This window comes from Podarcis vaucheri, assembly GCF_965113315.1.
Source record: "Podarcis vaucheri genome assembly, chromosome: 2".
NCBI classification, from domain to species: Eukaryota; Metazoa; Chordata; class Lepidosauria; order Squamata; family Lacertidae; genus Podarcis; species Podarcis vaucheri.
In genome coordinates, this window is record NC_138760.1 from 18,511,411 (window position 1) to 18,538,292 (window position 26,882).

At 44.6% G+C, this 26,882-nt stretch overlaps 3 protein-coding genes across 11 annotated transcripts in view; 1 reads left to right on the plus strand and 2 right to left on the minus strand.

Moving 5' to 3' along the window:
• On the minus strand, nucleotides 1-9,058 carry LOC309527606 (aquaporin AQPAe.a-like; the record flags this gene model as incomplete). The annotated part of the gene is made up of 5 exons (XM_082214424.1): nucleotides 1-249; nucleotides 1,057-1,137; nucleotides 2,699-2,863; nucleotides 6,288-6,731; nucleotides 9,044-9,058. 5 exons carry the CDS (start codon nucleotides 9,056-9,058, stop codon nucleotides 46-48), a joined length of 909 nt encoding a protein of 302 aa, XP_082070550.1. The 3' UTR covers nucleotides 1-45.
• An 8,662-nt stretch (nucleotides 9,059-17,720) lies between these two features.
• On the plus strand, nucleotides 17,721-22,773 carry SPRYD4 (SPRY domain containing 4). The gene is made up of 2 exons (XM_082212873.1): nucleotides 17,721-17,949; nucleotides 21,205-22,773. Exons 1-2 carry the CDS (start codon nucleotides 17,736-17,738, stop codon nucleotides 21,750-21,752), a joined length of 762 nt encoding a protein of 253 aa, XP_082068999.1. The 5' UTR covers nucleotides 17,721-17,735; the 3' UTR covers nucleotides 21,753-22,773.
• Nucleotides 22,774-22,939: 166 nt separating this feature from the next.
• GLS2 (glutaminase 2) overlaps nucleotides 22,940-26,882 on the minus strand; it is a 33,930-nt gene continuing 29,987 nt past the window's right edge. For all 9 annotated transcript variants that reach the window (XM_082212517.1, XM_082212519.1, XM_082212516.1 and 6 more), the window contains 2 exons: nucleotides 24,943-25,006; nucleotides 22,940-23,989 (listed from right to left, as the gene is read on the minus strand). In XM_082212517.1, coding sequence (XP_082068643.1) covers nucleotides 23,833-23,989; nucleotides 24,943-25,006 — 221 coding nt within the window. In that variant the 3' untranslated portion in view covers nucleotides 22,940-23,832. The remainder of the gene's footprint in view (nucleotides 23,990-24,942; nucleotides 25,007-26,882) is intronic.

Genomic DNA, 26,882 nt, shown 5'->3' on the forward strand with positions numbered 1-26,882 from the left:
CATGGGGGTAGCAGCAGGAAGCCGGAGAGGGAAAGGCGTTGCCTTCTATTCGGTGCTGTGTTCCCCATTGCAAGGCGGCTTGGCAGCGGCGGAGACAGAAGAACGAGACATGCTGGCCGCTTCCACGATCTCTATGTCGCGGCAGGTCAGGCAGGCAACCAGCTTCTCCCGCGAAGCATTGTTGGCAAAGAAGAATTCGTAGGAGACGCCGGCAAGGACTGCGCCAAGGATGGGGCCGAGCCAGTACACCTGGAAGGAGGGGAGGAGAGCGAGAGCAAAAGAGGCAACCTGTGAAGCACCTGTCTCATCCTTGAGGATAGAGAAGTGGGCCCGAAAGCAACCAGGATGGCTTAAGGGAGGCAGTTTTAAAGTGACTGAATCAACTTGGTGGGATCCCAAGAGGGGCAGGGTTTCTAAGCAGCCTTCATAGGAGCCAACTCCTAGGGGCCTAGGTACTTTCAGGCCCTCCAATAAAATATTGGAGGGGGCTTCCCCCCCAGTTGATGTGCATTGCCATTCAAATGGGGTATGTGTGTCGTATCATGTGATTGATTATGTGGGTCAGGGCTTACCTGACCCCACCAATATTTTATTCAAGTTGACACCCCAGGCAGTTTTAATGATGATGAAGATGATGATGATAATAATAATAATTTTTAAAAAACCACAACCTGGAGCACTGAGGGCCAACTAAAATACATCAACTACAACTGTTAACTACAATAACAATTTCTCCCTTTTTCTGTAAGGCACACAATATGTTTTTTGTTGTTTTTCTGTTTTGTTTTCTACATGGGTACTATTTCTTGTTTCTTCTTTTTGTGTGTGTGTGTGTGTCTTATCTTACTCGGCGCACTTGTAATTCTGTATATTTTTATTTTTCAATAAAGAATATTTGAAAAATGAAAAATAATTACACTAAGCCAGAAAAGCTTGAAGGGGAAAAAGCTGGAGCACTGAGGGCCAGCTGAAAGACATGAAGTCAAAAAAAGGGGGAGGACAAAGAACCACTCGTCTCTCACTCGTCTCTCAAAAGGCTCTCATCCATCCACTTACCCAGTGATGTTCCCAGATTCCTGTCACGACAGCTGGTCCCAGGGACCGAGCTGGGTTCATGCTGCCTCCGGAGAATGTGCCCTGCAGAGATATCATAATGGCATAGTCAGTGGTGGTCCATCTCCCTCCTTTGGGCTGATTGTTCTGTGTGTTAGTTTGTTGTCATTATCTCAAAAACAACCAAGAGTGTGTCTTGCTGAACATCATCTATTGTTCATAAATGACTTAATATGTGCTAGTGCTACATAGAAGTAAGTCTCCCTGCCCATAGGGTCTCAAAATCTGTTCCCAACCATTGGTATTAAATTTGCTTCACTCCTGAATTGCTAGTGATTGTTTCTGCACAAACACAAACACAAAGAAACACCCTGATTCTTCAGCCAGAACCCCCACATTCTGTGATCTGAATCCATTGTGCAAATATGCATATATTTCCTTACAAACTTTTTCTGTGTGTGCCAGTGTTGGTTTTAGTATACTTTCTGATTTGTCAGCCCTCCTTTGTACAGCAGGACTGAACGCAGTGCTGTGTGTGCAGCTGTTAAAATCAATTCCCTGCTTCAGGCCTGAGCTTACTCTTTCTTTATCCAGCCAAGATTGCATGATTCCTTCAATCTCCTGTTTTCAGTCACAATCACTTGGCTGACACGGAAGCGTATAGCCAGCCATAGAAAGAATATAAGATTGTACTTTGGGGGGTACAGCAATTACAAAGCCAACGTGGCAAAAGCTTTGCATACAGAGCATCTTTTAAATTACAGTAGAACCTCTACTTACAACTGCCTCTACTTGGGCACGATCCAAGTCGCGACCACGGCAAACCCAGAAGTAAATACCGGGTTTGCCGTGATTTGCGCACGCGCAGAAACTGCCGCCGCCATCTGCACATGCGCACAACGGTGCTTCTACCAGCGACCCATTTCGCCTAAAGGACGGACTGCTGGAACGGATTATGGTGTATAGATATTGTTTTCTGAAGTCATGAGGACTAGGATATTGCTCCCTTTAAGTACAGTGGTATCTTGGTTGCCGAATGGCTTGGCTCCCAAACAAATCAGCTCCCGAACGCCGCAAACCCGGAAGTGAGTGTTCCAGTTTGCGAACGTTTTTTGGAAGCCAAACTTCCAACGCGGCTTCTGCGGCTTCCGATGGAGTGCAGGAAGCTTGATATACGATATAAGATATCTTTATTGTCATTGTCCCATGCAGAACAATGAAAATGAAAAACTACATAAAACTACATAAAAACTACATAAAACATTCAAAAACCCCTAAAAACTCTGAAACCCCATTTTAAAATACACTATACTATAGAGACCCCCTTATGCTGCGTTTAGAACCAGAATTGCATTGGCTCCTGCAGCCAATCGGAAGCTGTGCCTTGGTTTTTGAATGGTTCCAAATGGACTCCCGGAACGGATTAAGTTTGATAACCAAGGTGCCACTGTAATTCAACCTGACATTCCATGTGTCTTATGAAACAGTAGGAGGGATGCTATCATCTGACACACCGGGCGAAGCGGGGGAATGATGTTAAAAATCAGCCTTCAGTCATGGGCAACTTGTGATGCTGGGCCCAGGTTTCGAGCCACAAAACCTTCAATCAATCTGGACTTTATAAACCACAAGCAAAGGCTCTTACCGCGGCTAGCGCTCCTGCGATTACAGAGAAGCCAACGGCCAAGATTCCAGGCTCGCCCAACTCACGCCTCCGATGGTCTTCTACAGCAAAGATGGTGAGGGCTAGCTGGAAAGTGGAAAAAGCTTCCATTCCCAAGGCCTGCCCAGCGTTCCCTTCACTGCTGACCTGAAATATTGCAGTTCGAACAGTTTTTATGTTGAAAGTGTTAGTACGCTGCATAATGTCTTCAACCAGCCGATCTTCCTGCTGCACTCAGCATGTAAGTGGACTTGACGGACTCTGAGGAAATTCTATGACTCCATTTAAAAGCAATTCTATATGTGCTGCTGTTAGATCCCAGCATGTTCATGGCAGCTGGGTAATCTTTGCATGTGTTTAAAACCCTTCATTGAGAAGAATACTTTTTGCATTCACGATGCGGAGTCCAAATAACAACATAAAGAAACACAAAGCAAACAGCTTGCATTTCTTTTAAAACTGCTACAAATGGAAGGTAATATTATAAGTCATGTTACCAATATGGTAACTTCTGCTATCTTAGTTCTGCATCTGAGACAACTTCGAGATGGCTACTATTTACCTACGGGACCGCCTCTCCCGGTATGCCCCGCAGAGAGCCTCAAGGTCCATAAATAGCAACACCCTAGTGGTCCCGGGCCCTAAGGAAATTAGATTAGCCTCAACCAGAGCCAGGGCCTTTTCAACACTGGCCCCGGCCTGGTGGAACGCTCTGCCTCATGAGACCAGGGCCCTGCAGGATCTGATTTCTTTCCGCAGGGCCTGCAGGACAGAGTTGTTCCGCCTGGCCTTTGGCTTGGGTCAATTTGATTCCCTCCCCCCTTTTTTCCTTTCTCCTCCTGTGATGAGGCTGCATTTTAATGTTTTAATGTTGTATTTTAATCTTGTTTTTAAGTTGTATTCATTCAACTTGTTTTTATTATTGCTTGTTAGCCGGCCTGAGCCCAGCCTTGGCTGGGGAGGGTGGGGTATAAATTATTATTATTATTATTATTATTATTATTATTATTATTACTTATCGCCACGTAACTATTTACTTGGGACTTGTCTCCTTCACAGCTATACATATGCATAGCTAAAAGACAAGAGAAAATACATTTAAAAAAAATACAGTGGTGCCTCGCAAGACGAAAATAATCCGTTCTGTGATTCTCTTCGTCTAGCGGTTTTTTCGTCTTGCGAAGCAAGCCCATTGAAGGATTAGCGCTATTAGCGGCTATTAGCGGCTTTTAGCAGCTTATCTGCTGATCGGATCAGCTGATAAGTGGCTTAGTGGCTTAGAAAATGGGGGGGGGGAGGAAAAAACCCCGCAGGAACTCGCAAGACATTGTCGTCTTGCGAAGCAAGCCCATAGGAAATTCGTTTTGCGAAGCACCTCCAAAATAGAAAACTCTTAGTCTAGCGAGTTTTCCGTCTTGCGAGGCATTCGTCTTGCGGGGCACCACTGTATATATGTGGATTTAATGTCTGTAATGGTGTGAAACAAAGTGGGTTTTGACTTTGGTTGGTTGGTGGGAAGAAAATCCAAAAGGACCTGTTGTTTCAAGAGATAGTTTGAGACAAGAACTGGGCAGTTGGCAGAAAAAGGGGTCACTTGTAGCCTATGGGAAGTAGGGGCATAAGAGGGCAGTGGGCTGCTGGGATGTGGTCAGCAAGTCAACAACTGAAGGCAGGGAGTGGCAAAGTTGGAGCATGAGGAAAGCAATGGTCCCATGCAGCCAGCAAGGCTTCCTGTTTGCTCAGAACACACACCAGCGCTTCCTTGGAAGCTCTTCTAGAATCATCTACCTGTTGGTACCAGGTAATTCCTCGGCTGCAGTTCCCTTCATTGCCCAGGGAGGGATGATGGCACGCAGCTGGACTCCCTATGTAACATTTCTAAGGTCACCCATTTAAATTCAAGACCCGCCACAGGCCCAGACTGTCAAGAGTCCAGGTTCTCAGCTTGATAACACAGTAAGCGTAGGTAATTAAAAAGGAGGATTTTTTGCAAAAACAAACAGATAGCTCCGGATGACTCTAACAAAGCCTCTGGCATCATTACTCAAGGTGACCCTTCTGAAAACTCCTTCTGGCGGTGACAGAAGATATTGAACTTACGACCCTTACGTCTCTTGTATTGCTTCCTATCTAGCAGCCCTCCCATTCATTGACTCTTTGGACTTAGTGGATCAGCTCCAACCTCTTCCTTTTCTGAGAGGCTGTCTCTATTCGTGCCTTTTTGTACTTCTTGCAAGCTTTGGCTGTGTTCTAACCTATTCTCGGCTACTGCCTTATCAGCCAGACTGTCAAGGTCAGGGAGAGCCGAAATCTGCAACTGCCGGCTCTTCCCTGCCTAACATCTAAGCTTCTCTGTTCCTGGCTGCTTTCAAGCAGTTGGCTGCAAACCTTTACTTGGAGCTGGCTCATTCCTGACACACACCCTCCAAGTGTCCCTATTTTCTAAGGACAGTCCCAGATTTACAGAAGTCGTCCCGGTTTCTTATTTGATCCTGGAATGTCCTGCTTTTGCTTAGGATGTCCCTTTTCCCCCCTTGGGTAAATCTTATTTATTGATTTTTTCACAAAACAACAACAACTGTAAATTACTTTATCCATTGCGTCCTCATTTTTTACTCTTCAAAATACAGTGGTACCCCGCAAGACGAACGCCTCGCGAGACGAAAAACTCGCAAAACGAAAGGTTTTTTCGTTTTCGAGTTGCCTCGCAAGACGAATTTCCCTATGGGCTTTCTTCGCTAAACGAAGCTTGCCCCGGGGACAGCGGGTCTTCTCTTTTGCAGCAAGGGGCGGCAGGGAGATCGCTATCTCCGCGCAGCCCCTTGCTTCAAAAGAGGTCCGGGGGCAGCGGGAAGCGAAGCGCTTCGCTTCCCGCTGCCCCCGGACCTCTTTTGAAGCAAGGGGCTGCGGGGAGATCGCTTCTCCTGGTGCTCCGAAGCCGGGCGGGGGACACCTCCCGCCACCGCGGGGACACCTTTTGAAGGCAGGCGGGGGGGCAAAGACTTTCGCCCCCCGCCCGCCTTCAGAAGAGGTCCAGGACCTCTTCTGAAGGCTGGCGGGGGGGCAAAAGTTTTTGTCCCCCCTGCCTGCCTTCCCAGGGGCTTTTAAATCGCCCCGGACAGCGGAGAAGTCCTCCGCTGTCCCGGGGCGATTTTAAAATGCCGCCCGCCAGCATTTTAAGATCGCCCGGACAGCGGAGAAGTCCTCCGCTGTCCTGGGGTTTTTTTAAATGCTGGGGGTGGGAAGAAAAGTCCTTGTCCCCCCCCCCCAGCCTTCAGAAGAGGTCCGGGGACAGACTGTCCCCGGACCTGGTCTGAAGGCGGTTTCCCTAGGAACGCATTAATTGATTTTCAATGCATTCCTATGGGAAACCGTGCATCACAAGACGAAAAAACCGCAAGACGAAGAGACTTGCGGAACGAATTAATTTCGTCTTGCGAGGCACCACTGTATGGCTACTCTATTTTATTCCTATTCCTGGCTAAAGTGGGTAGAGTTAAAGTTGAAAGGAGGATGCCTCATGGGGAGGGAGTCTTAAAGAAGGAGGGAGAAAGGAGTGTAGCTTACTCACCTTGGTGACCAATTGCCCCACGGCTGAGGTGGGCAACACAAGGTAGAAGACGCCTGAAGCTAAGATGGCGCCCAAGCACTGGGCCAGGATATAGCTTGCTGCATGCAGAGCGTCCAGTTTGCGGGTGCAAAGGAAGGCCACCGTGAGCGCCGGGTTGACTTGGGCACCGCTGATGTCGCCAAAGCAGTGAGCCAAGCTGACAGCTACCAGCCCTGCAGCAAGGGCAGGCTGAAGCGGGGAAGGAAGCACCTCTTTGGGGCTCACAGGGGACGAGGCGCCCAGCACCACCCAAACGAAGATCAGGGTGCCTCCTGCCTCTGCCAGCAGGCGGCACCAGAACTGACGGCTCCGCAGTTCCTGGAGTTGAGGGAAGAAGGAAGAGTCAAGGGACGTTATCACCTGCAGATGGACACAGAAGACTCTGCTTGTTCCAGGAATGGGCCACTACAACCATCTGACCTTCTAACGCAAGCCATTCTCTACATGCTCTCCACCGTGGGAGCAGGGCCGGGGGAGGAGAGTGCTAGAGTTCTGTCTAGTCCTGTTACATGGGATCAATTCCAATCTGTTACCTCCGAGGATGTGGACAGGCTGCTTGGACGAGTGAAACCAACCACCTGTCTCCTTGATCCTTGCCCATCCTGTCTTATAAAAGCTAGTCGGGAAGGGCTGGGCGATGGGCTTTGCGGGGTGGAGAATGCTTCTCTCTGTGAGGAAGCCTTCCCAGACCTGCTGAAAGAGGCGGTTATCAAACCGCTTCTTAAAAAACCATCTTTAGATGCTGCCAATATGGCCAACTATCGCCCAGTCTCAAATCTTCCATTCTTGGGCAAGGTGACTGAGAGAGTGGTTGCTGAACAACTCCAGGTATGTCTGGAAGAAGTGGACCATTTGGATCCCTTCCAGTCGGGATTCAGGCCTCATCATGGGACTGAAACTGCCTTGGTCTCATTGGTCGATGATCTCTGGCGGGCTAGGGACAAAGGTGAGAGCTTCTTTCCTAGTTCTGCTGGATCTCTCAGCGGCTTTTGACACCATCGACCATAACATCCTTCTGGACCTTTCTCTAAAACCCCCAACTGGCAGAGGATTGATCCTGGGGAGTAAATATGCAGACTCAGCCCCATATCTACTGAACCACCAGAATAAATATGGTAAGAGAAATCAAGCACTAAGATCACGGAGGCCAGCATGGTGTTGTGGTCAGTGTCAAATGGAACCAGGGAGACCTTGGGTTTAACTCCTGACATGGCCATGAAGTTCACTGAGTGGTCCTTGGGTCAGTAACTCTCTCTTTCAGCCTGACTAACCTACCTCAAGGGTTACTGTGAAGATGAAATTGATGGTACAAGAGGGAGGGGACACTCTGAGCTCCTTGTGTTGCTGGCAGCATAGAAATATAATGAAATGGCATCTCAGTGAGCGATCCATTGATCTCATGCACTGCGAAAACATAGTATGTGCAAATATAACCTAAGAATCACGGCTTAGTGAGAACAAGGGACCTTTCAGGAGTCCCACCAGCGGCCAAACGGATGCCAAAGGGTGTTCACAAAAGAACGCTTGTTGGTGGCATAGCCATCCCATAGTTGTCTCCAGCATCTGGTAGTCAAGGTATACTGACTTTGAAAACACAACCTGTGCTCTATTGGCCAACAGGAATAGGAATCTCCCCCTCCAACCCCTTGTACACACCATGGTGTTTGTTCTGCGAATGCCTGATTATCGTCTTCCAAAGCAACTACTCTACTCCAAACTTAAAAATGGAAAGTGTAATCCTGGTGGTCAACATAAGAGGTTCAAAGACACTCTCAAGGCAAATCTTTTTAAAATGTAGTATAAACACCAACAACTGGGAAACATTGGCCTGCGAGTGCTCCAGTTGGAGAACAGCCTTTACCAAAGGTGTCATGGGTTTTGAAGATGCTCAAACTCAGGATGAAAGGGAGAAACATGCCAAGAGGAAGGCATGCTTGGCAAACCCTCACCATGATCAACTCCCACCCGGAAACCTATGTCCCCACTGTGAAAGGACGTGTGGATCCAGAATTGGCCTCCACAGTCACTTACGGACTCACTTTTTAAACCGTGTTTATGGAAGACAATCTTACTCGGCCACGAGTGATCGCCAAAGAAGAAGGATGCATGTAGCCTTTTGTGTGTTAAGCAAGAAAACAACAATGAAAGAATTGGCATCACAAACTGGAATGACACACAAGGGTTTTCAATCAATTTAAGTCCCAATAACAGGCTATCAAATCCATCTAGCTATCCCATTGGTCTTCAACTGGTGACTCAGGGCTTGATTTAAGGGACACCAGTATGGGGCCCCTGATTTTTAAAAACATCCCTTGACAAAAATGATTCCGTACCTTCCGTCGGGTACAGTATCTGCTAGCTACTTAAAACATTTCTTTTCCGATTCTGAACTTATACTGGCCCTGAGGAAAATATGCTGTCTGCATTGTTAAGTCTACTGTTTGTTAGCGGCCATGGTCTCCGTTTTGGCTTTGGTGAACGTTTTCACAGTAGCCAGATGAACTGAAGCAAAATGTGTTGAGGGATCAGAAAAGGTGAAAAGGACAGAACCTACTGACAGAAATGACTGATCAAGTGTATAGATGGACACACAGATGGATTGTTACAGGGGAAAACAGGTGGACGTCAACTACACGATAGGAAGGGAGTTGTGAGTGAACACTATCAAAATACATCCAGTTTGGCTGCCTCCTATATTCACAGAAGGATGTTCTTACCTCCCTGATGCCCATGGTGTCTGGCTGCAAATTCTGATCTGAGTGAGAGAAGGTGCTTTGTTGTTTTCATCTAGTGGGCCACCTTTCTCCCACATCCTCCTTCCCTCCCTCCCTTCACCCTCCCCTGTTAGCATCCTATTAAGGGTGAAGCAGAAACAATCCAGAGGAAGATGAAGGGAGGATATCAAGGAACAGCCAAATGATCAGAAGTAGAATTTGGTGCTGGAGTTCATGAGATGTTCCAAGAAGTCTCTAAAGCCCATTATTCATAGTAAGTGTCCTCAATTCATGATACTTCGTCATAACACAGTTTCTTACAATGCCCTGCATGGTTTGGTCAACTAACATCCTACTATCAACATTGTCCTTCCCCGTCCAGGGTCCGAGGGGGAGGGGGTGAAGGGGGAAAGCTTTAGGGAGGGAAAACACAAAATATGTGGGGGTTTTTTTAATGCTTTTGTGTGTGTGTGTGTGTGTGTGTGTGTGTGTGTGTGTGCGTGCGCATGTTGAGAATCTCTGGGTTGACACTGAAGATGTCAAGGCAACAGGTTCCTTTGAAGCTTATCTGAAGAGGGTTGTCACAGTTACCATTGCCCCAGGCTGGAACTCATTTCTGTATGATCAAAGATGGATAGCACACATTTCAATGAATTTAAATATGAAACAGGCAATAGATTTTTTTCCCCTCCCCCAAAGAGAGATCACGCAGTTAAATGTGCTGCTGACTTTTCCATTGCTGAGAATGAGCACCAGAGTGGTAACTGAATATGCACAGAAATAAGTTCAAATTTGCATCCTAGTGGGCATGAATCTGTAGGTAATGTTTTGCAGGACCAAGTCAGGCACATGATTGGGCCCAGTCTGGATTGATCCCCAGTTCCTTTGCAATGCGAGAGAGGAGGAAGGAAGAGATTATGAAGCCAATGCAGAAAACTCAGTTTGCACGCCTGGAACAGCAATATTTTGTGTCATTCTTGTTCTGTCTGGGAAGTTCCTCTTGCATCTTCTTCCAAGAACGCAGCAATGGTGTGTGCCCTACAAATGTTGTTGTTGTTGTTCATAACTCATTTTCTTTACCCAAGGCAAACCCAAAGTGACAAGCAAAAACAGCACAATAAAGGCAACATGAAGGACAATATGCAACACCATCACCAAGGAAACAGCTACCCACCTTTATAGCAAGGAACAAAAGGCATAATAACCAGCAGCAAAAGCCATGCCAGTGACAAAGCCGGCTAAGCAAAGACTTTTGGGAAAAGCCTGGTTACGAATTCTGAATTGGTAGAATCGAGTGTATCACTTCCGAGTAAGTATGTTTTAGTAGAAACACATGCATTGCAAACAGAAGACCAGCACAGCACAGATATGGCATTGAACAGTAGGTTTTCCTTGCTTATTCCCGCCCACCCTCTCAGCTTGTAGAGCTATAGTAGGAAACTGATTTGGATGTTTTGGAATGGATGACATCAGACAAAGGTGCCCTTGGAAAAAGAGTGATAGGACACAATAATCATTCTCAAGAGTTCTTTTGAGGTTTCCTCTGTCTTTGCTTTTATATTGCTTGAGGGCTACAGGATAAGGTAATATTCTTGTAAGCTTTCCATTTGTGCCTGGTCACAATTAAATGAATTAACTTTATTTATTTATTTATTTATTTATTTATTTATTTATTTATTCATTTATACATACATACATACATACATACATACATACATAACCTGCCCATCTAGCTGGGCAGCTCCCAGCAGAATATTATTATTAATAATATTAAATTGATAAAACATCAAACATTAAAAACTTCCCTAAACAGGGCTGCCTTCAGATGTCTTCTAAAAGTCAGATAGTTGTTTATTTCCTTGACATCACTACCGAGAAAGCTCACTTGCAGTGAGGGAACTGCCGTAAGGCCCTCGGAGCTGGACCTCAATGTCCGGGCTGAACAATAGGGGTGGAGACGCTCCTTCAGGTATACTAGGCCGAGGCCGTTTAGGGCTTGAAAGGTCAGTACCAACACTTTGACTTGTGCTTGGAAACGTACTGGAAGCCAATGTAGGTCTTTCAGGACCAGTGTTATATAGTCTCAGTGGCCACTCCCAGTCACCAGTCTAGCTGCCGCATTCTGGATTAGTTGTAGTTTCCGGGTCACCTTCAAAGGTAGCCGCACGTAGAGCGCACTGCAGTAGTCTGAGCAGGAGATAACCAGAGCATGCACCACTCTGGTGAGACAGTGTGTGGGCAGGTAGGGTCTCAGCCTGCATACCAGATGGAGCTGGTACACAGCTGCCCTGGACACAGAATTGACTTGCGCCTCCATGGACAGCTGTGCGACCAAAATGACTCCCAGGCTGCGCACCTGGTCCTTCAGGGGCACAGTCACCCCATTCAGGACCATGGATGCCTGCCCATTAATGTCACACCAAGCAATCGATGGCCCTGGTGAGTGGGCTGCTGGCATGCTCACAGTACTGTACACAAATCCATGCCTTACATTGAAAGCGCTCTTGGGAACTGTGTTAAGGGTGCTGGAATGTTTAACTCAATTACACTTCCCAAGATTCCTTGGGGAGCCATGGCTATTAAAGTGGTGCAAAGGTGCTTTAAATGTTCAGATGTGATGCTTAGCACATGTAGCAAGGACATTTAAACTTCATAAAGTGTCCCAAAGAAAGTTCCAAATGCCACCCTACCCCCCCAGCTGTTTTTCTTTCAACTGGATTTACTTCTGGTTTGGGGTCTTGGCTGGAGAAACTGAAAAGGGGAGATTGTGGAGAATAATTGGCAGTTAATGGGAAGTTTAAGTCTTCTCCACTGCAAATGTGGCTCCAGAGAGGGGCCAACTTAAAAACGGGCACCTCTTCAAGATCTGAAAACAGAATGCAAGATTCCAGACTTGATCCCAAAAGTTCTCAGGCGGTGTGATGGGACACAATAACGCTTTGTGAAAACTTACATGCCATAAGAAACGATTTAAGTAAGGTAAAGGCTTCTGTTAACACAGGCTTCTGTATGCACAGAAACGACACATTGTGACGTCTTCTGATGCTTCACCCACAAAGCATAAGTCCTTCTGCTGTTTCTGGTGATTGGAACATTTTTATCACTCCTGATGCAGAGAGCAGAAACACCTTTGCTCACTGGAGACTCGCCTGTTGTGTCTCTGCAAGAGTCACTGCTCTGGATATGCCTCGTTCCAATGACATGCAGGAACAAGAGAGGATCAGCTGCTTTGAGGGTGGATAAACGCTAACTCTTAACATGCTCTAAAACCCAACCTTTTCAGATGTAAAGAGTGAAGCGCACTTCTGATTTTAATTTAGCAGAAAACACATCTCAGCTTTCAGAAGTCACTACTCGGCTTCCTCTGATCCTAACACCAGAATGTGCGCTTTAGTACTGAAGGGAGTCCATAGTGAGGCTTTGGAAGTAGTCTGGGTGGTTACTTCAAATCTACTGCGTGCCATGTGTTGACAACTCAGTAGAGTCCCTCTCCTGGTTTCTGTAAAGTCAGCGCCTGGCTCAGCAAAAGCAAGGCCTTCTGTTGACCTCTCGCTGGCATATGCTTTCTCTCTCTCTCTATTCATCTCTCTTTTCTTTGGCCACCGCTTGCTGACTTGCTGCAAAGAGCCAGAACAATCCTGTCAATGAAAAGGTGGGAACAAAGGCCACCTCCCTACAGCCCGCAGCGTTCGTATGTCCCTGTCACATTTAATTAGCATCCTGCAGAGTCTTTGGGGTCGAAAGATTGGAAACATAACAATATGGCAGCCATTTCAAAGCAGGCAATGGAGAGCAGGAACAGATCCCTGACTTCTGCCCAAAACTGGAAGGCCTGAATAATCAGCTTCAACTTGAAATCTACAGGGGGATCTTTTATAACTAGGGCACTAAACACCAATGGGGGTGTACGGTGTGCAAAATGTTTCTGATAATTGGTGTACAAATATTCAAACTTTAAGAGTTTCTCAAATCTTAGTTCCCTCTGATCTCTTGACCCAAGTCTCCTGCTTTAATCTCTTTTTTGTTAATGGGATGGCTTTATTGTATATTTTAATTATAGATGTTTATATTTTAAAATTTTTGTTGACTGGTTTTTATATTTTGTAAACTGCTTAGAAGCCTATTTTGACATTAAGCGGTATATAAATACCAATAGGTTCTTGGAGCAGTGGCATCACCACCATCCATATCTCACACACCTGTTTTTCAAGATGGTGACGCTTATGTTTTCAAAAAGGCCTCAGGTTGTACAGCGAAGGAGACACATCTGTAAATGACCACTGAGACAACCACTATATATAAAGCAACATACAAATCTGATGTCCAGCATGACTGACTTCCTGGACAAATTGTAATTACTGTAGTGCAATGCATCCCACAATCCTTTGCAACAACACAGAGGATTCTAGGCGGCAACAACAACAAAACACCATCCCTTGTGTTGTGACGTGGGGTTTGTGATTTCAGCTCTCTTGACATAATATGCTGGAGACAGTTCTCTAGTAACACTTCTTTATTAAGGCAAACAAGACTGAAGCCTGAGGAGGGGAAAGCTACATTTATAGGGACAGGGAGCTAGCTAGGAAGGATACATTTTGGAGGGAACAATATCAGGCAATCACAGTCCTGCCTTTTGGAGGAAACCAATAAGACAGAGGATCCAAATACAGCAGCTTAAATGAACCAATAGTAGCTGTACCCTCTGAAACCAAAAGGCCCTTTACCCCTTTACCCTAATGCAAATACCGACAATAATAATACAGATATAAAATCCTTTGACTTAATACACCAGTGTTTCCCAACCGGTGTTCCGCGGCACACTAGTGTGCCGCGAGACGTTGCCTGGTGTGCCGTGGGAGGGAGGCGGGCAAGGCGGGCGGCGAGGAGAGGCCGCCCAGCGCGGGGCTCTCGCCGTCTGCCTGCCTGGCTGCCTGCGTGGCGCTGACGTCACGGGGCTGTAACGTGCCCCACATAGGCACACGCGGGGCGGCGAGCTCCCTCCCTCCCACATCCCATCGCCGCTCACTTCGGCTGGCCTACTGGGCTGTCGCAGGCGGAAGGCCTGCGCATGCGCGAGGTTTTCGCGCCTTCGGGATTCCCTTCACGCCTTCCTCCTCCCGGGTCCTTGAGAGCGCGGGAAGCGGCAGCGCGAGACCGGCGTTGAGCCTGGCAGGTATTGCGCTTGCCAAGGCAGTCATTTGGGAAATGAAAACTTGCAAAGCAAGCAACCAGTTCAATCTGAAGTACGTGTATGCTTAATATCCTGTATCTGAAACCTGTTCTGCCCCCTCCCCCACACTTGGTGCCATTTTCATCTACACATGCAGCAGAGTAAGTTGACCCAGAATAGTACCAATTCAGATGGCAGATGGGAGAAGGACAGTGCTGAATGCTTTCCCATGTAGAACAGTCCCTGCAAATAAAAACCTAGCATATTTGGAAGAGGGATGCTAGCCTAACCATTACCTTCTATGCTGTTACTATTTTTTTATTTTTTTTTCTACATAAGTAAAAAGTGACCTTCTCCCTTCTGGCATGGTGGTGTGCCTCAAGATTTTTTTCATGCAACAAGTGTGCCTTTTCCCAAAAAAGGTTGGGAAACACTGCAATACACAACACCTTGAGCCATCCTTGCTTTGGGGATAAGAAATACACTAGGCAAATTGGGACTCGAAAGGCTGTAGACCGGATTTGAAATCAGAACCCGCTGACTTGGGCTTAATTGTTCTTAAACATGCAATAAATGATTTGATGTTAAACTATCTCAGGGAGCTGACATGCGCCCAAACTCAACAAATTTTAATGGAGATACACAGTTTTAATGGAAGTTGATGCAACAGAAAACTATGTGCAATTCCATATCCCCTTGCCCAGAATAATGATGTATGGACAACACTGCAATTGTAAAGGATTTTCTACTCAAACTATTTCTCCCCATGATAGCAGGACTAAATTGTTCTCCATTCCTGCTCTATGCACTTCATTTTCCCATGCAACCCAGGGAAACGACAACAAACTGCTGAATCTTTTAGCAGTACGGTAACTTAATACCAATGGTGAACTACTCACTGCTAGAACAACCACCATAAGCCCATCAAAAACTCTCAGTGCTATTGTACATTTGTCACTGAAATCCAAGGAGGAAGAAAAAAAAACCTGTTTGTGTTGTTGTTTTTTTGTATCATTTTATTATGTCCTATATGGCTGAATTTCCACCGGTGCCAAAAAAACAACTATCTCAATTCACCTGCAAACATAGTGATTCTGTCAGGTTAAACATAAGCAGTTTGCAAAAGTGACATGGAATTTGGAGTGTGTTTTTTCAGACCTTTTTAAACATTTGCAGTTAACTGTGCCAACCTACGTAGACACATGCCAATGTTTTTATTTTTACATAAAAGCAGCCACAGGGATAAACATAAATTGGGTTGAAGCACCACTTGATTGTGCTTGTTTAAACTTTTCCTCTGACACCAACCCCCACCATTTCCCCAATATAAATGCCTCTCAGCTCCAACTGCCCCTGCATTTAGGGCAGGGTGAGGAGATGCAAAGATTTGTGGCAGTTGTTTCCCACTTGCAGGCCAATAGCAGCAGCAGCAGAAGGGAGCAGGGATTTCTATCAGGAAAACTGCAACTGGATATGTAGACATGTTATTTCTATGTCCCAGTGTAGTAAAACACGGGTTATTTTCCCCCCTGCATTTGCCAAAATCCACAGGATAGAAGGGTTAAATATCTTCCATCACAACTACTGCTCTGATCCTATTCAAAATTGACACATTTGAAGTCATAATAAAAAAACGTTAGGAATCTTAATCCTTGATCTCGCATATAATATGTAGCTTGGGGCCTAACACCAACCCAAATCTCCCCAATCTCAGTCCAATTAGTTTTGTTGCTCATGAACTTTTTTACAAATCTGAAACTGGGTTATTTATTTTTGGCTATCAGTTTGAGTGAATCAAAGTGTGTGTGTGCGTGCGTGCGTGCGCACACACACACACACACACACACTATTAAGTTTATAAAAGGAACACAGGTGGCACTGTGGTCTAAACCACTGAGCCTCCTGGGCTTGCCGATCAGAAGGTTGGCGGTTTGAATCCCCGCAGTGGGATGAACTCCCATTGCTCGGTCCCAGCTTCTGCCAACCTAGCAGTTCGAAAGCACACCAGTGCAAGTAGATAAATAGGTACCGCTGCAGTGGGAAGGTAAACGGTGTTTCCATGCATTCTGACTTCTGTCACGGTGTCCCGTTGCTCCAGAAGCGGTTTAGCCATGCTAAAGCTCCGGCTCAAAACGTTAAACATAAAGCAAACCAGGCCTGTTTACACAACCACAAGTAGTTTTAATCGGCTCATATTCCTTTTTCGATGTGTTGCCATGTAGGGGAACAGGCCTGAAATAGTCATGCAGAGTTCTCTGCCCAGATTTACAAATAATTTCAGAGGAGCCACCCTATTAGGCTTCAATAGATTGTACGATTCCCATCCACCAGAGAGGATGGGAATCGTATTTTGCCAGAACATAGGCTGCAACCGTACTCCTATAGCGAAGTTTAAGAGCAGATAGAAATCACAATACGTAAAGTTCTTTCCAGATGCACTTGTTAGCAAAGTAGGTTAACTAGGCTTTCCATACGTCAAGAAAAATCGTGACATGTCCTGGGTTTGGGGTGTAAAAATGGTGTCAGTGGGAAATTTTGCCAAACCGTCAAAATGTCAGGGAAAACCCAGATGTGTGGCAGCAGTAACAGCTCCAAAAGCTTAAAATCTGATGGAATACGTGCAGTTTGCGGACTTAACATATAGAATAAGAGAACAAGAACATACGTTGAGAGAAGACTGGAAAATGTTTATCGAACAGATGAGGGGAAATTGTGTACGCTTGAAAACGTTGGCAGCATTAAGATAAATTCAACTGTAGATCAATTTTGATGGATGTAGTAATGGAATACTGAATGCTTTAGTTTATGTAAAATATGCAGGGATTTATGATATGTAAAATGAACCATGGAAAGAGAAGGGAAGTCATGGATATTTTAAGGACATTTAAAATGAGTATTGATGGATGTAATAATGGAATACTGAATGCTTTAGTTTATATAAAATATGCAGGAATTTATTATATGTAAAATGAACATGGAAAGAGAAGAAGGGAAGTCATGGATATTTTAAGGACGTTTAAAATGAGTATTGATGGATGTAATAATGGAATACTGAATGCTTTAGTTTATGTAAAATATGCAGGAATTTATGATATGTAAAATGAACCTGGAAAGAGAACAAGGGAGGTCATGGATATTTTAAGGACGTTTAAAATGAGTATTCTAAACTGTAAAACAGAAAATTTAATAAAATTTATATATACAGTATGTGCGTATCTATTATATATATCTATATCTATATATAAACAAAAGCTTAAAATCACTATTTTCTGGGGCGGGGGGAGATTTATCCCTCCCAAAAAACCCTAAACAATTTGGGTTCGTTCCCAAAAGAATCTCAACAATTTATTTTCTCTAGCCCACCACCACGTACTACCCCTCTAACAGGAACAAAATGACGGCCTCGCCGGCCTTCCCTCCGCTTCAAGATGGCGCCGGCGGCGTCAGAAAGCGCCGCGCCCTATGAGAAGATGGCGACTCTGAAGCTCGGCTCTCCTGGACCAATAGCGACAGCCTGGCTTTAAGATGGCGGGAGAGATCCGCAGGCTGGGGCGGGTGTTGCCCTCCTCCAAGATGGCGGCCGCAGCCGCCTTAAGGAGCAACCGCGCAGGCGCCGTCCACGCGCGGTTGAGCAGCGCCCTTTCCAAAATGGCGGCGCCCATGCTGAGGGGTGTGAAGCAGCGAGGCTGGAGCCTGTGTGTCGCGGGGCGCCGTTTAGGGGGAGAAGCGCCCCGGAGAGGTACTTGCGGTTATACCCAGTGGCGGCTCTGCGCTGCTTACGAATGTTTCTTTCCTCGGGCACCATGACACCGTGTTTAGGGTTGCTCGTCATCCTTCCCTTGGGCTATGATAGCTGAGGTAGAAATTCAGCAGGCAGAGGGCTCCGCACCGCCACATCGAGCAAACCTGCACCGGTTGAACTTCTGCCTGCTGCGATGCTCTTAAACGCGCAGGACCTCTGCCGAGTCGACTCTTTTGCACTTTTGCCAATTAAGGGTCCTTGAGTCGCTCGCGTTAAGTAGCTAATAATAATAATAATAATTAATAATAATTAATAATAAACAGTACCATTATTTGCTAATGCGTAGCAAAGCCCTTCATAAAGAGGCGGGATACTTCGAGAGCCACAGAACATCTGATTTTGGCAAGCAAAATGAGTTTAACATGGCGTGTGTGTGTTGTTGCAACATATATATATATATATATATATATATATATATATATATATATATATATATAGCTTTTTTTCCAGATAAAAAAATGTTCAATCAATTTACACCGAAAAGTATCAATTACAGAGAAAAGAAAGAAGAAAAAAGAGAGATTGATTATTTCAAAACTTGTTCCAGTCTATTATCGGACTTCCCCACATCTCCCTCGCAATGCATTCTTAACAATAAATATATCAGCAAAATGTTGTTGCAACTTTTATAGAATATTGTATGTAAGCTGCTTAGAATTTATTATTATTATTTGGTGTATAAGTGCTATAAATAAATCAGCTTAGCCTAGACACGAAGCTGAATATAATATGTATTGTAGCAGTCATGGAGGTGCAGGGGGGGCAACTGTCCCCCTAAATCAAGTAAATAAATAAAAATACTTTGTCATTTTCAGTTATGTACATTTCAGTAGTTCTACAGTCATTTAAACATTTCAAGACTCAACTTCCTCCTCTTTCTGCGGTTCCTTAATTTTTAAAAATCTTTTCTTGCATATTCTAAATTAACTTATTCTTTTATCCATCTACTTTAATTATATACTCTTACAAAACTACCAGTTATTACAATAATCCTGCCAATGTCCTTATCTATTTACAATTTATAATAATAATATAATAATTTATTATTAACACCCCGCCCATCTGGCTGGGTTTCCCAAGCCACTCAGGGCGGCTTCCAACAAAGTATTAAAATACAGTAGTCTGTTAAACATTAAAAGCTTCCCTAAAGAGGGCTGCCTTCAGATGTCTTCTAAAAGTCTGGTAGTTATTTGCAAATATTCAATAAACCATTTCCATTCTTTTGTAAAAAGTTAGTTATCTTGATTTCTTATTCCCCCACCCCCACCCCCGGTACATTTTGCCATTTCTGTATAGTCCATAAGTTTTTGTGTCCATTCTTCTTTCGTCAGATCGTCTTCTTTCCATTTTGGGGCAAATTACATTCTTGCTGCTGTAGTTGCATACATCAATAAATTTCTATACTGTTTAGGTACTTCTACCCCTATAACTCCCAGAAGGAAATACTTAAAATACTTAACTAACTGACCCATCGCATCACAGATAGGTTGGTTCTGCCCCCATCCCCATAAATCCTGGCTAAGCCCATGGCTGCCATTTATAATTCTTAGTGGTTCTCCTGCAAGACTGTTTGCCAATACAGTGATACCTCTGGTTACGTACAGTACTTCATTCGTTCCGGAGGTCCGTTCTTAACCTGAAATTGTTCTTAACCTGAAGCACCGCTTTAGCTAATGGGGCCTCCCGCTGCTGCCGCGCCACCACCGTGTGATTTCTGTTCTCATCCTGAAGCAAAGTTCTTAACCCAAGGTACTATTTCTGGGTTAGCGGAGTCTGTAACCTGAAGCGCATGTAACCTGAAGCGTATGTAACCCGAGGTACCACTGTAGTTTTGCAGTTCTTCATAGTATGATTTAAAGAGAGCTTCTGTAGCTCAGTATTAAAACACAGGCTTTGCAGGCAGGAGATTCCTTATTCGATTCCAGATATCCCTAATGTAAGTCAGTAAGTGTTTGTGTCCGTGTGTGTATCTATATCGATCGATCTATCTATCTATCTGATCAACTGTAGCCTATACATTACCACAGAGGCACAGTTATGCTGCTATGAAAACCCTTACAGAGGAAGAGAGTGTGTAGCTGTGTAGCTTCTGGGTAAGATTGCCTTTTGATTCATAACGCTACATAGATGACTGCTGAATGCTGACTCTTGGCTATAAAGTGGTGGAGTGTTCATCCAGTAAAATATTATTATTTCAGTTGCTGTTGTGGTTTATTAAATCAGTTTGCCACCCTTCCTCCGTAGATCTCAGTGCGGTTCACAGCATTAAAATAGAAGATAAAAAACACAAAATACATAATAGAAACAAACCCGTAACCTCCCATCCTGTGCCACAACACATTTAAAAAGGTATTGGATGTTTGTTCCAGGAGCCTAAAAGTATATAATGAAGGTGCCAGCTGAAATGATGATGATGATGATGAAGTTACCAGATGGCACAGTTGGGTACTACCCAGCCTCCTTCTGAATGGTTGTGTTGTTAACCATAGCATTTGTGGCAATTGCATTTTGCAGGGGGGAGAGTGTTGTCATTTGAGTGACCTTGTTCATAATCCACGCTCCCCTCCATATTTATGGCTGGTGGCCCAGTTATGCCCTTAACTGGACAGGGATAGCCTAATTTCTGTTGTGTATGCTTTGATAAAATATAAAAAATATAAAGAGGCGCCTTCCTCATTCTAATCTCAGGAAAATACATGAATCTGAAGAAAAACCATACTTTGTTTTTAGAACATTTTTTTTATTCTTACAGAAACTGATGCAGCTTTTGACTGGAACAACTAAAATGTCCAATTGAATGATAGCCCTATTCCCTTAACCCTTTTCTCCAAGTTGATGTCTTATGCTTTGTCTTATTATTTAGCAAGTACACCCGTTTCCCCTATAGTAAATGTGTGTTGTTATTTCTATTAACATCTATCTGTGCAAAAGGAAACATAATAGCTCCCTTAGTTCAACAAATGTAACTGTAAAGCAGGGTCAGGGATTGGGAATTTGTTGTCCTCCAGATGTTTCTGGATTACAACTCTGGTTGAGGATGGTGTGAGTTGGAGTCCAGCAACATCTCTTCGCCTCTTGTAAGGGGGAAATCCTTGGCGATCACAGAGTAAAATGGTTCTGCTAAACTTGCTTCCTTTCTGAGAGAAGCAGCAAAACGTATGGACTCTCATGCAATTTTCTTTCTTACTGCAGAGATCAATTTCAAGCTGGATGAGAGAACAGCCCACAGCAGCTTGGATCTGTTCAAAAAGAACACTGGTGTCATTTACCGTATGGTGGGGATTGACCCCACCAGCGTTCCCCGGAATCCTGAACGCTTCAGAGACTGGGCTGTAGTACTGGGTGACACGGCTGTCTCCAGTGGGCGTCACTACTGGGAAGTGACTGTCAAAGAATCGCAGCAATTCCGCATAGGGGTAGCAGACGTGGACATCTCCCGGGACGGTTGCGTTGGAGTAGATGACCGCTCCTGGGTCTTTTCCTATGCGAACCGGCACTGGAATGCCATGTTCGCTAATGAGACCACTCCAATCAAGAACATCGGCCACCCAGAGAGAGTGGGTCTGTTCTTGGACTACGACAGCAAGAAACTCAGCCTGGTGGATGTCAGCAAACATGTGTCCGTCCACAGCATCTTTGCTGAGTTCCAAGGCCCCGTAGTGCCCGCCTTTGCCCTCTGGGATGGTGAACTGATCACGCATTCAGGCCTCAATGTACCTGAAAATCTCGACAGGAACTGAAAACCTCTCAAGCTTAGTGAAGTTTGGAGAGACGGACAATCTGCTTGGAATATGAGGCTTCAGAGTGGTACATAAAAGAAGGAATCCCTCTCCTGCAATACCCTTGTCATAGGAGCCAAAGTTTCATATCTATATGTACCATTCAGCCCGTTGACTGTTTTCTCTTAGGAAAAGATGAGACCTTTGGATTCCATGTTGAAACATCTCATTTGGAATGTAGTAAGATCTTATTCACATATTCTGATTTTCTGTCTCTGCTCCATTGTTCTTGTAAAAGGAGGTTGGTTGGCTGTCTACAAACACGGGATACACTTGGCTTAAATTAGGGTTTGTCCATATGGAAAAATGTATGTGGTTGCTCCATGGTCACATTTGTTTCTTTGCAGCTATTGTGTGTGATGAGCCACACCTTTTGGTGCTCTTATCCCATGTCCTTAATAATGTATAGAGTCCCCTTGCTCAGCCTAAGTATCTGCCTAGGCTTTCAGATGTCTGGAGGCAGGGAAACTCCACTTGGATCTCTCTGTGTACAATGCATAGCCACTATTGCCCTCTGCTGGGCCAGTGGGAGGACAAACTAAGCCTGCATCTAAGATGCTGACATACCCATTGGAGCTCTAATCCTCCTGTACTGATAAACTTTGTGGCACATAATCAGTTATACAGGAATTACTTTCTTTTAATACACAGCCCAATAATCCCACCTCATTCCATTATACCCTGGCTTAGCAGGAGTTTCCTTGTACAGGGTTTTGTCTGTGTTTAATGGAGCAGCAATATATGGGTGACAAATCAAGCCATAAATGTTCTGAAAACAGCTATCTGTGGTCACTCTTTTCACAGTACTCTCAGATCTAGCACACTGACACGTTCTTCAGAGGTGCGCTTTATTTTATGGAACACAACTTGAAGACAACAAGGAGCTATTTTTTTGAATCAAGGAAGAGCAGCATTCTGTTAACTGTATGTGTGTTGGCAGTTGTGTTGTTATCACAATCAATAAAAATAAATTTATCTGAAACACTGTATTTTCTGTTGGTGCTCTCCTAAGCTGCTTTGGACTGACCAGTGCTTTTTCCTGAAAATATCCCATGGTTTAAGAAAAGCTTTAAAACAAACAAACAAAACACCCTTCAGTCTAGAATTGCTGCTGAAAGGAGATAGGCTCTGTGAAGAAAACACTACCATTTGCTCTGAACTTCTCTCTTTATTCCAGAGTGCAATTCTGAATACACTTGTTCGACTCATGCAAATTCAGTTGGGACTTAACACTTAAATATTGAACAAATATGCTTAGGGTTGTAACTCTGTCTACCCGTATTACCACATCACTCCACACCTCTTGATCTTACCACTTTTTATCTTGGGACTTGTCTAGAAAGTTAGGGCAATGTTTAGTTTGTCTAGAAAACTAAGGCCCAGAGAGATTGTCTTGTCTCCAGCATTGCAGGCACTTCTTGAGGTGGGTGTGTACTTTGCCCCTTTCTGGTCTTCATAGCTGGTGTTTTAAAGTATTTTTGTTTTGCAAACCACCCTAACAAATTGTATATCAAATGGCAATGTTAAAAAAGATAAAACTCTGCAGTCATAGCCTGAAAGCTTCGCCCATCCCAATTACACAAATACTAGGACTGCATGCTGAGGTTCACAATTATTTGAAAGAAGGGAGCAACAGAAAGTCATAGTACTTAGTGGGATAACAGTGTAGGGCAAAGGGGCAGGCCTACTTTGGGCCTTAAATGCCTTTTGCCTATGTAAGCAGTGTCTGCTTTGATCTACAGGCAGCGTGAAGTGTTAGCGCTTAAGAGACAAGGTCCCACTTTGGTCTCTCTCCCCAATAGCTGCTAGCTCAGTTTCTGTGGATTCTTATCAAGTCTACTGCTGTGTCACCAAGTATCGAGCTTGTGCATGGAACTAACTGGTGTAGGTGTTTCCTATAGCCCAAGAATTGGGAGACCCACATCTCAGCTCAAATCCTAAGCAGAAGTACATCTGGTGTGTCTGCCTCCTTTCAGAAATGAGAGCAAGTGACCTAGTTAAATCTGTGTTGAAATGCAGCTAACAGAATAGTTCACAATTTTCACACCATGCTTTCTAAGTTCTCCTTGGAAAGGTCCTCAGCTGCTTCCCGGGCCTGGCTGGCTCCCAATATGTAGGTGTCTGGGTAATCTTTGAGTAGCTTCACCACTTCCAAGTGATTAAACTGCGTAGCATCGTCCAAGGCAATGTTCCCCCACCTGCAGAGAAGGAAAGAGATGAAGGCATGTGCAGCTACCTTCATCTATTTAGAAACTGGATCCAATCAGTAGGCCAGATCTAGAACTCAACACAGACCACTTTGATGGGTGGCTGGGACTGCCTGTCTGCCAGTCACCAGAAGAGGTATGATGCTAGGTGATTCAAGTTCAAAGGAAGAAGGAGGAGGGCATCTTTGTTGGTGCAGTTTGAATTCAAGTCATGGTTCCAGCTGCAAAGGATGAATTGGGAGCATACTCTAAGTACGATGTTGATTCTTCATATCAAGCTAGAATTTGGTGCTTAAAAAATAAAAATGGGTGCCTTTCTCAGCCACCATAGATGGGTACCTCATTCAAAAAGTGCCTTATGTTACTGGAAAGGAAGAAGCAAGGTTAAAACAAAACAAATAATAATAATAATAATAATAATAATAATAATAATAATAATAATTCATTCCAGTAGCACCTTAGAGACCAACTAAGTTAGTTATTGGTATGAGCTTTCGTGTGCATGCACACTTCTTCAGATACCAAGTGTGCATGCACACGAAAGCTCATACCAATAACTAACTTAGTTGGTCTCTTAAGGTGCTACTGGAATGAATTTTTAAATTTTATTTTATTTGTTTTGTTTTGACTTGACTACGGCAGACCAACACGGCTACCTGAAGCAAGGTTAAAGTTTGTGCCCAATTCAATTTGGCTCCATGCATTTACTTGTCATGCACCCGATTTTGTATGTCATCAGGTGATGGATAGATTGATTCATCAATCTATCCATCAAAATGCACCAGTGGGCCAAATGGGAAGGCCCAAAAGGCTCTCTGACATCTTGTCTTTGGCTGTGGCAATCCCTGATGTCCCAGCTAAGAATGGACCCTCCCCTCAATATGTCTGTCCTTTTCACAATCCCTCCCCTCTCCGCAGTCCTTCATAAGCCTACTATTCCTCACCTGTCTTTGACAAAAGGATTTACTCTGCAGGCTTCCACCAGAAACTTCACAACCTCCAGGTGACCTGGGCAGGGGGGAGGAATAACAGAATTTTAAGTTTCAACCTCTTGCCCCACGCCAAACAAGTCACAAAGTTATTTAAGCAGAGAGTTGGTGGATTGCAGGAAGGTTATTACAGAGCAAGTAGTTCACTCATAACAATAGATGGACACAGCGAAACTGTAAACCTAAGCTGCCTTGAAAGAGGTTTAATTCTTCCTAAATGCCCCCTGGTCTGCCCCCCAAACCCTTATAGCTTGCAGAGAGCACAGTGATAGTTTAATCTGAGGTCCTTTTCTTGCTACAAAAACAGAGTTCCTTGTGTATGAGCTGTGACAGTCTGCTAACCTCTCATTAAGACAGAGCCTTAAAAATACCCGTTAACCTACATTAAAAGCCTGGGACTTTTTCCAGTCCCAGTGTAAAACAAGCATTACTTTGTACAGTCCTGCTTAGTCAAAATACTTGAAATTAACTTTTGTCTTAAAACACAGAAAATCGATTAGCTGGGAATGTAAGGGGGGGGGGAGAGAGAGAGAGAGACAGAGATTCCTGCATCTTTTATCCCTAAAGTTGCATAGAGTTTGTGGAGACATGCAAAAGTTTAGAGCAGGGGAGACAAACCTACATATGTTGCTGGACTCCAGCTCCCAACTTCCTTGAACATTGGCCACGTTGGCTGGGGTGGATGGGAGTTGGAGTCTAATAAGATCTTGGAATGGTGGGTACAGGTTATCCACCTCTGGTTTGGACCTTACATTTCCATTGCTAATGGAAACCTCTTCATTATCAATACATGGCCTTCTCATGTCAGGTGTCTCCAGTTCCCAGCCGATGCCTTCTATCTTTTGCTTGCCATTTTCACTATCCTTGCACCCAAATCCTCTTCCCCAGTTATGTCCCTGGTTCAGTATCTTTGACAGCCTTTGATTCTTATTATGCCCCTCTATCTCAAAGAACATGGTGAGTGCACTTAACAGAAATGGTGTGTCGCATTGTATTGAAGCCATGCACCATTGACCCCATAGCACTACCACCACACTAGGCCCCACTTTTAGGGCAGAAACACTGTTAGAAACTCAGATATATAAGCTGGGTGCAAAATGGCTCCTTAAACCAAGGTTGCAGTCGCCAAAATGGAATGACTAGTTGCTATTTTTGCGTAACATAGCTCTAAAGTCTTGTTTTTCAAATGATGGACTGACTGTGATTACCATTTAAACATCTGTCTGCTTCAGATGACAACCTTGAGCTAGGTTAAGAGCTCTGAGAACTTAAAAGAAGAAGAGTCACTTGATCCAGGGATATCTATTGGCCTATTCGGACCTCTTTTTCTTAACTGTGACTGCTCCTGCTCAGCATTTTGGATCCAGAAATTTATTCTGCTTCTGCAGATAAAATATAACTGATAGAATTCAACAGGGTGGGGTATTGATGTATGGCAGGCATGGCCAAACTTGGCCCTCCAGATGTTTTGGGACTACAATTCCCATTGTCCCTGACCACTGGTCCTGTTAGCTAGGGATGATGAGAATTGTAGTCCCAAAACATCTGGAGGGCCAAGTTTGGCCATGCCTGGTGTATGGGAACAGTCCATATCCAATGATCCTCAGATGGTGGAGATGTCAGGTACTATCCTGGCACCCAGGCATCTTCACTTGGTCATTAAGTGGTCCATAGGTAAAGGTAAAGGGACCCCTGACCATTAGGTCCAGTCGTGACCAACTATGGGGTTGCAGCACTCATCTCGCTTTATTGGCCGAGGGAGTCGGCGTACAGCTTCCAGGCCATGTGGCCAGCATGACTAAGCCGCTTCTGGCGAACCAGAGCAGCGCACAGAAACGCTGTTTACCTTCCCGCCAGAGCAGTACCTATTTATCTACTTGCACTTTGATGTGTTT

Bases quoted from the DNA above. Each gene is read 5' to 3' on its own strand.
- SPRYD4 (XM_082212873.1), top strand. From the start codon at position 17,736: ATGGCGGGAGAGATCCGCAGGCTGGGGCGGGTGTTGCCCTCCTCCAAG. The intron at 17,950-21,204 runs GTACTTGCGGTT...TTCTTACTGCAG, and splicing joins GGGAGAAGCGCCCCGGAGAG to AGATCAATTTCAAGCTGGAT.